The sequence below is a fragment of the Neopelma chrysocephalum genome, unplaced genomic scaffold (assembly GCF_003984885.1).
Source record: "Neopelma chrysocephalum unplaced genomic scaffold, ASM398488v2 Primary Assembly neopelma1_100, whole genome shotgun sequence".
Lineage (NCBI taxonomy): Eukaryota > Metazoa > Chordata > Aves > Passeriformes > Pipridae > Neopelma > Neopelma chrysocephalum.
In genome coordinates this window covers 109,500-122,094 of record NW_020897763.1, presented here as the reverse complement: position 1 = coordinate 122,094, position 12,595 = coordinate 109,500, and the positions used below count along the sequence as shown (strand labels likewise).

General features: G+C 45.3%; 1 protein-coding gene across 1 annotated transcript in view; it reads right to left on the bottom strand.

The window, feature by feature from the left end:
* The window catches only part of TRIM33 (tripartite motif containing 33), a 42,478-nt gene that overhangs the window by 24,634 nt on the left and 5,249 nt on the right, over positions 1-12,595 (bottom strand). Inside the window, exons 2-4 of the mRNA XM_027695374.1 lie at positions 12,289-12,568; positions 1,126-1,244; positions 60-207 (exon numbers count right to left, since the gene is read on the bottom strand). Coding sequence (XP_027551175.1) covers positions 60-207; positions 1,126-1,244; positions 12,289-12,568 — 547 coding nt within the window. The remainder of the gene's footprint in view (positions 1-59; positions 208-1,125; positions 1,245-12,288; positions 12,569-12,595) is intronic.

Here is a 12,595-nt window from a genome sequence, read left to right as displayed (position 1 = left end):
TGGGCCAAAGAGAAAACAGTGTTAATAGGGGCAGGACAAAGTGAAACCCAAACACTCACCTGAAGACACATCCTCTTTTTTCCTGATCATGTGATCTTTAGTGAATTTGACTCGCTGGTGAGCTTCTATGCAGGTCTTGCACAGCCATTCCCCACACTCCACACAGAACCCAACGGCACTGGCATTGTCCTCACAGCTCGTGCACACCTGTGAAGGGACACAGTCATGGGGCTCTGCAGAGGGACCTGGACAGGCTGGAGAGTTGGGCTGATTCCAACGGGATGAGGATCAACAAGGCCAAATGTCAGGTCCTGCACTTTGGCCACAACAACCCCCTGCAGCCCCACGGGCTGGGACAGAGGGGCTGGAGAGCAGCCAGGCAGGAAGGGAGCTGGGAGTGTGGATGGACAGGAAGCTGAACAGGAGCCAGAGTGTGCCCAGGGGGCCAAGAAGGCCAATGGCATCCTGGCCTGGCTCAGGAACAGTGTGGCCAACAGGTCCAGGGAAGTGATTCTTCCCCTGGACTCAGCGCTGGTGAGGCCACCCCTGGAGTGCTGTGTCCTGTTCTGGGCCCCTCAGTTCAGGAAGGATATTGAGGTCCTGGAGCAGGTCCAGAGAAGAGCAACAAGGCTGGGGAAGGGATTTGAGCACAAGTCCTATGAGGAGAGGCTGAGGGAGCTGGGGCTGTTCAGCCTGGAGAAGAGGAGGCTCAGGGGAGACCTCCTCACCCTCTGCAACTCCCTGACAGGAGGGGGGAGCCAGGTGGGGGTTGGTCTCTTTTCCCAGGCAACTCTCAGCAAGACAAGAGGGCTCAGTCTTAAGCTGTGCCAGGGGAGGTTTAGGTTGGATATTAGGAAGAATTTCTTTCCAGAGAGGGTGATCAGCCATTGGAATGGGCTGCCCAGGGAAGTGGTGGATTCTCCATCCCTGGAGGTTTTTAAGATGAGACTGGATGTGGCATCAGTGCCATGGGCTGGGAACCACAGCGGGGTTGGATCAAGGGTTGGACTTGATGATCTCAGAGGTCCCTTCCAACCCAGCTGATTCTATGATTCTATGATTGTCCTGAGAAGCACTAACAGGCACAGAAATAAAATGGGAATCTGGGGCAAGGCCAGTCCTTACCTGCTCTGATTTCTCATCAGAGCTGCTCGGTGTCTCCGAGGTGTCCTTCACGAAGTAGTTGTCCACCAGGTCTATCTGCCGGCACTCCTGGCGGCAGATCGGGCACCGGATCACCCCCACTGCAACACAGTCAGCACAGCCCTCAGAACAGGCATGGAGCAAAGGGGACAAACAGACACAAAACCCCTCAGACTGATCCTTTCACTTGAGTAAACGAACAGATATCACAGCTGACCTTACTCTTAACAACCAGGCATTAGTGCCTGTAACAGGTTCCACCCCTGAAAAAATACCCCTCAACAAAACCCACACCCCTCTTCAGGAAAGGATCCCTCACCCAGAATGAAGCTGTGATGATTCTGACATCATACTCAGTTTTTCCTATTTATTTCTTCCCCCCAAAAGTGCGTATTTTTAGCCATTTGTTCTCCCAAAGCAAATATTTCATTTAGATTGCAAAACTAACACTTGTTAATTATTTGTTATAACAGTCTGTGGTCCATCCCACCTCAAGCATTAAGAGGGGTGTGCCCAGAGACTGGGGTGACTTAGTGATGTTCCTGAAAATGCCATGGCAGTTTGTGTCCCAGTGTTCTCCCAGATATGACAGAGGAAGATTTCTAATAAAACCTACTTCCATGAGGTCAGGGAGGCAGATGCAGTAATAAAATTCCACTACCTTGCTTTGTTATCCTCTGTGATCACTAAATTAGTTTTATGTCCTCAGCAGAGCTGCAAAAAGTTACTACATGAACCAAACTGGTATTTAAAGATGTCTATGAACAACCTACATGAAGGTTTGAAAACCTATTTGTCACTAAGGTAATGGTTCGTACTTTCCTCACAGAAGCGTCATTTGATCTTAAATCAAATTCCTATACAATTTATTGAGAATATAACTCTCAAGGAGAAGCTTTTCAAGCCATTGGGTACTTTTATACACTGAAACACCCGAAACAACTTTGAGAAGTGTAATTAAATGACACTCAACTCCTTTGTGGGTATTCAATTAGGACAGCAGGACTTATTTCAGAGAGATTAATTACATTAGTAGTGAAGTAGCATTCATTTTTTCAAGTGCTAAAATTAATGATGGCTTCAGAACACAGGAGATTCACTGCAGAGCAACAATAATCCAACTAAAAATTCCCTGTCTCATCAAACCAAACACATCTCAAGAGCAGGAAGTGAAAAATAACCAGTACTGCAGCACCTACGTGTACAAAAGCTTTCACACACACAATGAAGCCTTCCCTGTATGAAGAACCCTGAGGTTTTCTTACCACTGAGAGACAAAATCCTTTAGGAAATACTGGATGAAAGCCATCTAGGAGCTGATGTATATATACTCACAGAACAAAAATTTCAGATATTTACCATTAAAACTGCTTCATCTAAACCAGACCACAACTAAATGTTATTTTAGTGCTGTCTTGGGTCAAAGACACAAAATATTGTAAGAAAACAACAAAATAGAACAAGCCCAAGATCTATAACCTTCACACAACAACAAGTCAAATTCCACAGATGCAAAGCTCTTCCTGCAAGGCAAGTTTTGGGTTGGTTTTAAAGTAGACAAATTAATGAAAGATGGAATAAAATCAAGCCTTTTGATACAACTGACAGCCCATGGGTTGGATCCTGACCATGGGAAATTCCACCTTTCCCACTGCTTCTGTCAGGAAGGACACAAGGAATGGGAAGTGTCAGATCCTGCTCTCACAGTCAAACTCCCAATTTTGGCACCTCCACATTCAAATACAAGTCACACACAAGGTGCCCCCGGTGTTCTGCAGGTACCTCAAGAGACAACAAGGCCTTGCCATTCTCATTTAGCACATTACACTTCTTTTTCACATCTCAACATCCATTATTTCCAACAGGAGCTTGCCAATAATATATGAGCCACTAAACATCTCATATCCTGGTCTTTTAATCTAATATAAAACAAATTACTGCAGCACCATTTGTACTAGAAACTGAACTGCAGCACTGAAAAGATACAGATGTGGCTGATTTTGTGAGGGGAGAGGGAAAAGTAGACAAAATCACACTGAAATAATACTTACATAAAAGAATAAAATCCTTACTTGTCAAAACTTGAGATAATTTACATGCTAACAAAGTTTATTGTAAAATTTAGTAAGAATGTGTTTTAGGGCAAACTAAGGGTCAAATGTTTATATAACCTATGAGAAAAACAAGGTTTCACTACCAGTTTCAATTTAAAAAAATCTTATATAAGAAAACAAAAAAAAAAGGTAAAAGTATCACCCTTTTTATACCCCAGCAGAACTTACTATATTGTTTTTCTGCATCAAACAAATAAAACACATTAGTCCTGGTACACACATTTCCACTGTAACTCTGCTTTCCAAAAAGCCACAAGGAACACATCAGCACACAGCAAAACTCCTGGTAAAAGATCAATTTTTTTTTCTAAATTACAGCTGAATTAGAATTAGACACATTCATATAAATCATGGTCAGCTAATTTATGATCTCCCCCCAATCCTACTTATTACCATCAAGATTTGCAACGTCCTCCCAGATGTTTCATATTCCTCTGAAGCCACAAATCGATGCTCCAGAGGTCAAGAGCAGCACTGGAGCGAAGAGCTGAGAAAAGGGAAGTTTCTTTCAGGAAGTTCTGACCACACCACGTGAAACTCTGCACTGGGGGTCTAAAACAATTCTGTACAGCAGTTCCTTTCTCACTTACAGTGTCACCAAAACACTGCCCTCAGCATTAACTGCATGAACACAGTTATACATCAGGGGCTGAAAAAAGAACAATAAAGCACCCCCTGAACTTCACCAGGTGCTCCTGTGAATATCAGCACATCCATGAAGAGATCAAAGAACAATCATCCTTTGGACCTAACAGGGTACAGGGAATTATGAACTACTTTACAAGAGCTGCAGGTAACAGGAGTGGGTTTCCAAGCTCCTTACACTGTATTTAATAGGACTGACATTGCTGGGTTTTCCACTTGTTTCTATCACACACCTCACAATGGTGTGTCAGACCTGTAACAACCATGACCACAAGTATTTATTACCTCTCTTCCACAGCACTCCACATACACAGCTCTATGTACCAAATTTTGCCCTCCCTGCCATTCCCAGTGGCACTGTGGGAAATAAATTACATCCTGTTCCTAGTTCATGATGCGGTTCAGAACGAGCTCTGCTTCTTCTCAGACAATTTGCTCCAGAACAGCAAAAATATTTGCAAACATACATGTCTCCTATCCCCCGTCTGCTGCTACAAACACAACACACAGCCCAAATGGAGTTTCCTAAAGTTGATTTAAGTGAGAAGCAGGAAGAGCTTCTTACCTGGAAATTTGGATTGAGAGTCCAGCAGGCAGGAAAACCCTGCCTTGCATTGCCAACCCCACTCAGAGGGAGATGGGGTTCTTCTCACATCACGAGCCATTCCCTCCCTACCAGAGCTCCCACTGCCTGGAATAAGGGAGAAAAGACTCCCAGATTCCTTGGAAGACTCATATGGAGTCTCCTGACAGGGTCAGACAGAGCCATTCACCTGGGACGCTCCTTTGAGCTGAAAACCAACATAAAGGCGAAGGGTTTTGTCACAGCAAAGAGATGCAAGTACTCAAATTTCCTACATGTTGCACCGTTAGTTATACAACTGCTACACTCACATCTCCTTACATTGCACATCAGATCCTCTTATTTGTCAAAGCCTTTAAGAACACTAATGAGAGTAGCATCTCTGTAATCCTTTTAACTGCTTATGATTCAGATAAAGCACGCCAAACTAGACCACAGACATCAAAGGATGGCAGAGAGCACGAAACTGAAGTAATTTGAGGATAAAAGGTAGTTTTGTTTCCATGAAAACAGAAAGGCTGCTAAAAAACCCTGCATCATAATCCAGCAGCAAATCACAATGGAACACTGCAAAGAACTTCAGATTTCAAATGGAAGATGCTTTTGATCAACCGCTCCCAACTCAAGCTGCAACACAAACACTCTTGTTAACTGCAACTCATAACTCTGAGAATATCTTGTACATATTTATGTTTAAAATTCCTCAAGGCTAACCATGCTCCTCTGAGGGCTATTTGCATGCATCTCAAAACAGGTAGTTTTTTCAACAGGTTTCATCTTGAACTAGTTTCAGTAGGAAAATTATTCAGAACCTGCTCAGAATTCATTTCTCCAGGCTGACATATTAATCCCTACTACACTAAAATACTCCCAAATGTTAAGGATGCTTGAGAGCTACAGAGATGGAAGGGGAAAGATTGATTCTCTGCACTTCCAGCCTTGTAGAGTCAAACCAGAGGCACTCTGCAGAGAAAGCTCATGCCAAGTCTTTGGCTGCTGTACCCACTTCCAGCTTGATATTCAGGAATTCAGGCCCTGGCACTTTTAACCTCAGTTGAAATGGACTGATGTGCCCCCAGTCCATCTTTGTTGGGCAAGACACATTCTGCCCAGTCAGAAACCATGTGTTCAACTCATACCCACTACTAGGGCTCAAGAAAAAACCTGGAACTTTCTGACTCTTCTTTGCTCCCCACTCACCCTTCTAGAATTTCCTCAGATGTTCCAGGAACCAGCTCTGGAACAACAAGGCTTCCTGAGCCACTGAGAATTAATGTTTTCCCCCCAAACACAGGTACTACCATCCTCTTCATCAGGTTTTCTAGTTTTTATTTACAGACACTAAAGAAGCTCCCTGGGAACTTGCAGCCCTGGGGTTAGAGAAAGGGGAGGTGGGATGGAAAGGGAACACACAAGGAGCCATGGAAACTCATCTACTGGCTACAAACATTCCAGGAGCTACAGCAAAATAAGGAGCTCCACACTGAGGGATCCACATTGACTTGTTGACTTCAAGCTGACTTCAGTCAACTTAAAATAAACACATCACAGCCCAACCAAACACCACTTAAACCTAACTGAGAACAAAAAGCAATAATGGAAAGTAAAGGCACTGAAGTTCTAGCTCCAAGAGAGTTATTGATCTGAATGAGGATCATATGGATGTGATGAGATTATGGATCTGAATGTGGGAGGACATGGAATGCACACAGTGTAGGTGATCCAGGGATAAGACACAGCAAAAATCACTTTGCACCTCAGTAGCACCCACTGCTCACCACTGGATCCCCTCCATCACTGAGATATCAGAGAGAATCTTTCCAGCAGTTCAAATTTATACATTAAAAGTTTATTCAAATATTGAACCCAAACACTTGCATTCCTAAATATCTCCACTTACATACTAAAATTCCTATTTTCACAAGATCCAACTCCTTCAATATCAGCTCTGGACTGTAACACAAAAACCTTTATCAATTCTTTAGCTGCTTTGTAACATCCAACAGTATAAAAAAGTAACTCTGACCTCATTTAATACTTTAAATATTGGATTTTAGGGTATGTTCTGGACAACAAGTTGAACAGGAGCCAACAGCACGTCCTTCAGCAAAACAGCCCCACGTGCCCCAGGCTGCAGGGGCAGGGCATCCATCCTTCCCCTTGCTCAGCACCATGGATGCAACCCCAGGATACTGGGCCAGTACAGCACTCCCCAGTACAGGACAGACTGACAAACTGGGGCAGGGCCAGCACTGGTGACCAAAATGATCAGGGCTGGAGCACAACACACACGAGGAGAGCCCTCAGCACTGAGCACCTGAGGACAGGGAGGCAGAGCAGGCTCTTCATAGAGGTGCTCCACAAAAGCACTGACAGTACAAGCAGGAACAAGGCAAACTTTGCTTCAAGGCAATAAATCCTTCCCCTGTTCCAAGGAGGATGGTCAAACACTGCAGCAGAGGCTCCCTGTGCCACTGCCACCCCCGCAGAGTCCACACACACCTGGACCAGGCTCCCTGAGGATCCTCCTCTCACCAGACCGGCTCTGAGCAGGAGGTGGAGCTGGACACACCTGGTCTGGACACACCTGGCCCTGCCACCCCACCTGTCTTAAAGAAATGGCTCAACAATTCTCTTGAAACACATGAGACATCAATTAGCACAAGCCTAAAACTCTGCCACATCACCCACTGACAATTAAGTCACTGATCTTCCACAATCCCAATTCTGTTGACCGAAGTTATTTTAGACATCTGGTCTCACACACAGGTTTGTTTTGGGTTGCAATGTGTCAGGCTGATTCCTCACACAAAGTGTCCATGTGAATATGAGATAATTAAAGTCCTGTCAGATGTTTACATTGTTACAATGATGATAAAACCTCCCAGTTCAGGAAATATTTGCAAACACTCTTGCAGAGTTTTTAATAACTCCAGTTTCCGTCTTAAGTTCAAACTTGGCACATTATCAGCCCTCTCAGGAATGAATCTCTGCCAGGTCTCATTTATTGGGTGAGAACACCAATAATAGTTACTCCACGTGCATAATATTTACTTCTCTCAGCACTGCAAGGGTCCAGCAGTTTCTGCACAGCCATACATCAAAACCCTGCTCTAATTCAGTGATTAGACCTTGGAATAACCCCTCACAGGTCAAGGCAGTGACACAATCAGATTGAAACCTGTCAGAACAAAAATACATTAAAAAAAAATTAACTGCTTTCAAGATCCACTTCTAACTCAGCACTTTTTTTTGAACAATCCTTGCTTAAATCACAACTGTACAATACATTATATTTAATAAAAAACCACGATTTATAGCACTCACAGATATTAATTCTTACAAAAATAAAACATGCCTAAATGTTCTCAGACAGAAATATTTTAAAATACAGTATTAATTTAGACTGAAATTTAAGTTTCACAACAAGATTTTTAGGAAGTCCAGAATACAAACTGACCATTTTTCAGGACTTGTGCTGGGCTCCAGCATATCTTCATGACCCTCACTTATTAACAGAGGAGAAAACTAAAGATTCAAGAGAGTTCAAGTGATTGTTCCAACCCACTTGGTGCAGAGAGGCAAAGTTTGCCTCGATCCAAAAATGCAGAGAGGAGTTAAGTTTGAAAATTCCTGGCACAAACGAGGCCAGATGTTGGATTCCAAAACAATAATTCAACTTTCTTTTCTAAAACAAAAAGAGAGGAGGGAAAGAAGGGAAACAGAAAAGTAGGAAAAGCCAAGAGAAATTACTAGAAGCACAGAAAAGGGGTTCCCACCACCATGGGCTCAGCACTGGCGTGTAGGGTCTGTCCTTGGTGGTGGGCTCCAAGCCTGGAGACAGATCCTTCTGTCTTCCACCCCTGGTATCCTCTCAGGCTCCTGGATCTCTCATCCCCATCCATTTTCTCTTCTGCTCTTCTCTCGTGATCTCTTGTGCTCTGATCTCCCACTGAACAGTGGTTTAATTCCATCCACAGCAGGCTCAGGGCTGCTCTGTTTGTATCCAACACAATTCACCTGCTAGACCTGACTTGGGAGGGCGAGGTGAGCTGAAGCCCTTACCATGTAACAGTTTTTAAATTACAACTACTCTTTTAATTAAAAAACTTGTCTTTTGCAACTTGTCTTTAGCAGTTTCCAATTAAAGCAACTTGCCTTTCGCAATTTTTCAATTAAAGGTTTTTGCTTCACGTCTGAGGCAATGGCAAAGCCCATATTGCTTTCTACCAGTTCTTTTAAGTGATAAGTACTCACATCCACTAGAATTAAGATACTGCATTTACACAGCTTAAAAAGTCTGCTTGATGCAGGAATTTTCATTATCCTTCTAGACTGAAAACACAGTAACTACCACCAAACTCAATGTCACATGCTCATACACATCAGACCATCTAAGTCCCCCTTTCACAGTAAATTAAAAACAGTTACTGCTTGACTTAAGATGTGATTAATACACGGTTTCTAAATACACAAACACTGAGTTTAAGAGTTGAATTCAGCATGTCCAACTAATTTATGGTACTACACATCACAGCACTCAGTAGTAAAGTTTTCCTCAGTTTCCACACGCAACCAACTATGGATGTTTCCCCTTGGCTCTCTGAAAGCATCTTGCAACTCTTGTTTAGCTTTTCAGCCTAATGAAAATTGTGACATTCCCAAGGAGCTGGGAGAGCCACACATTCTCTGTACTGAGATAATCTTCTTAAGAGAGATTGTAAATATCTCAGCCAGGCAGTGAAACCACAAAACAACGTATCTTCCAGGAGCAGGAGCAGCAGTGGGTGCAGGAAAAGTTGTTTTACAGTATCTCTAACTCTTAAATTAGAAATAAGCATTTTTCAGAATACTGGGATACAAATACAAGAAGGCATGTTTCCTCATAACCTATTCAGTCTGAAAGTAAGAGTCCAGTTGGACAGGTGAAACACCAGGCATTAAGAAATCATCTATCCACCAAATAAAATTCACATTCCAATGACCAATTAAGACATTAAACTGAATATGAGATGCTACTTTTTATATTGAACAAACAGCATAAAAGAATATATATGTTGAAAATACATAAACCAGGAAACTTCTATTTTTTTCCCCAACAAATATGCAAAGAAGAGAAAAAGCAATTCTTTCACCAGTGCAACAGATATGAACCAACCTGTAGCAGTTAAGTGTAACCTGCTTCAGGTACAGCTACAGGTACCACTTCTCACTAACTCTTCCTTCAAGAAAAGCACCTGCTCGTGGTGAGGGAGACCAGGGAAGCAGCAGAAGTGGAAGTAACACTTGGTGACTACCAGAACAGGGAAGGAACCTGCATGACTAAGCACTGTGGTACTTCTCTGTAGGCTGAGAATGTCCATTTTCTATCTGATTTACTGGTAACTGTCCCATGTGCCACACTGATTCCACTCACAAGGTGCAGAGAGAACTGTCCACAAAACTGTGTTTGCTGGTCCATGGCTGGTTCTTTCCTGCCCTGCTGGCCAATTCCTGTGTTCAGGCAGGCTCAGGTACCACTGCAGATGGATCACACACATCCTTAGCACAACACTCTCCCAGACCCTACACAGAATCCCAGAACAGCTGGGGTTGGAAAGGACCTCTGGAGAACACCCAGTCCATCCCCCTGCCAAGGTCGGGTCACCTGGAGCAGGTGACACAGGAACTTGTCTGGGTTGGTTTGGAATGTCTCCAGAGAGGGAGAGTCCACACCTTCCCTGGGCAGCTGTTCCAGGGCTCTGCCACTTCCATGGAAAGAAGTTCTTCCTCATTTTGAGGTGGAACTTGTGTTTTAGTTTATGGCCACTGCTCCTTGTCCTGTCACTGAAAAGAGTCTGGCATCATCCTCTGACACCCCTTGGAGATATTTCTGTGCATTAATGAGGTCCCCTCTCAGTCTTCTCCAGACCTACCCAGGCCCAGCTCCCGTGGTCTCAACTCACAACAGAGATGCTCCAGAGCCCACATCTTACTCACATGATCTACAACTTTTTGCTGCAGCAACACAAAGATGAACTCTTCCCACACCAAAGCACACCAACAAGTACTTCTAACACATGTACTACAAGAAGTGATATTCCAGTCTATATATATATTATAGTGCAGGAGCTACACCTCGTGTTGTTCCCACACCTGTGTCCGACAGCAGGACTCGGATAATCCTGTAATTGGTAATAAAATACACCCAGCTTCCCAAGTTTTGTGTGTTGCACTGGCATATCACTTCCCTGTGAGGGTGGTGAGGCCCTGGCACAGGTTGCCCAGAGAAGCTGTGGCTGCCCCATCCCTGGAAGTGTCCAAGGCCAGGTTGGACGGGGCTTGGAGCAACCTGGGCTAGTGGAAGGTGTCCCTGCCCATGGCAGGGGGTGGGACAAAATGATCTTTAAGGTCCCTTCCAACCCAAACCATTCTGTGACTCTATGATATAATGCAAAATCTGAAATTTAAAAAGATGGATCACAAGACCATCTCAGTACTTTATTGAGTGTATTTACAAACTATATTTAATACATCATCCTTTTAAAACTGATGAATTTTCTAAGAGCACTTCCTAGATGAACTTCTGAACAGTTTGGATGAACAAATCACTACCAAGCCAGGTTTTAATTCCTTCACTGTGCAACACAGGAAACACCTGAGTCCAAAGATGCCACCAAACAAGGTCTCTCTGACCAGGGGGTCCAATTAAGACCTGTAAAACCACTTACTAAGGCCCTAAATTGGTCTGTACACCACAGCATGTGAGTCACCCCATCTACAGCTCCAGAAGCTTTTCAATTCCATCCCTGAATGTATAATATATATTAAAAAAATAAAACTCAAGCTGTGGTTTTGATAAGAACACCTGGAAGGAGCAGGGTACTCTTCTTTCCTGGCACAAGTTGGGCACATGCAGAGCAGCTCAAGTGACAAACAGCACTGCAAGGTTTTATCTCAGTCACAGCAAAGCAGGTGCAGTGGACACACCGCTCCCACCTGGGCAGGTAACACTGCAACAACTGTGAGTTTGCATTTAATTAGACATGTTTTACCCCAGTGCTGTAGAACTGAGGCTGCCCAGTCCCTCTCTGAGAACCTAAACAGAATACTTTGGGTTGGAAGGAACTTTTAAAGCTCATCCAATTCGACCCCCCTGGAACGAGCAGGGATCTTCAACAGGTTGCTCAGAGCCTGGTCCAGCCTGACTCTGAATGATTCCAGGATAGAGGCATCCACCACCTCTCTGGGCAACCTGTACCAGTGTTTTAACACCCTCGTTTTAAAAAACCTCTTCCTTAAATCTAATCTAAACCGATCCTCCTTCAGTTTAAAACCACTACCCCCTGTCCTGTCACAACAGTCCCTGATAAGAAGTCTGTCCCCATCTTTCTTACAGTACTCGTTATAGTAGTCTTACACAGCACCCCTTTAGGTACCAGAGGGCTGCAATAACGTGTCCCCGGAGCCTTCTCTCCTCTAGGCTGAACAACCCCAATTCTCCAGCCTTTTCTCACAGCAGAGCTGCTCCATCCCTCTGATCATCCTGGTTCCTCCTCTGCGCCCTGTCCAACAGCTCCATTCCTTCCAAGTGTGTTGAAAACCCACGGAACGCGATTCACACTCCGGATCCCAACAACTTCCCAACTTCCAGCGGCCGCTCGCAAACACGGAACACCCCCCGAGCAGCACCGGGGCACCGGCAGCTCCTGCGGCCGCGGACGGACCTGCCCGCGCGGGGACCGGGAAAACCCCGCGCTCCTTCTCGGGACAACCCGCTGCCGGCGGGGCGCTCCCCGCAGGGAAAGCCCCCACGGTGCTCACCTTGCTGCACGTCGCCGTTGGCCCCGCCGGGCACGGGCACGGTGAGCTGGCGCTCGGGCTCGGGCAGGCAGCGGCGGCAGAAGGAGTGCAGGCAGGGCAGCAGCTTGGGCTCTGCCTCCCGCCGGCTCTGCAGGCTCTGCGCGCACACGGCGCACGTGTCGAGCAGCGACAACGGCCCCGGCGCCGCGGGCGTCAGCGGCGGCACCGGGCTGGGGCCGGGCCCCGCCGCCGCGCCGGGCCCCGCCGCCGCCTCTGCACGGGCGCCGTGTGCGCGCAGAGCCTGCAGAGCCGGCGGGAGGCAGAGCCC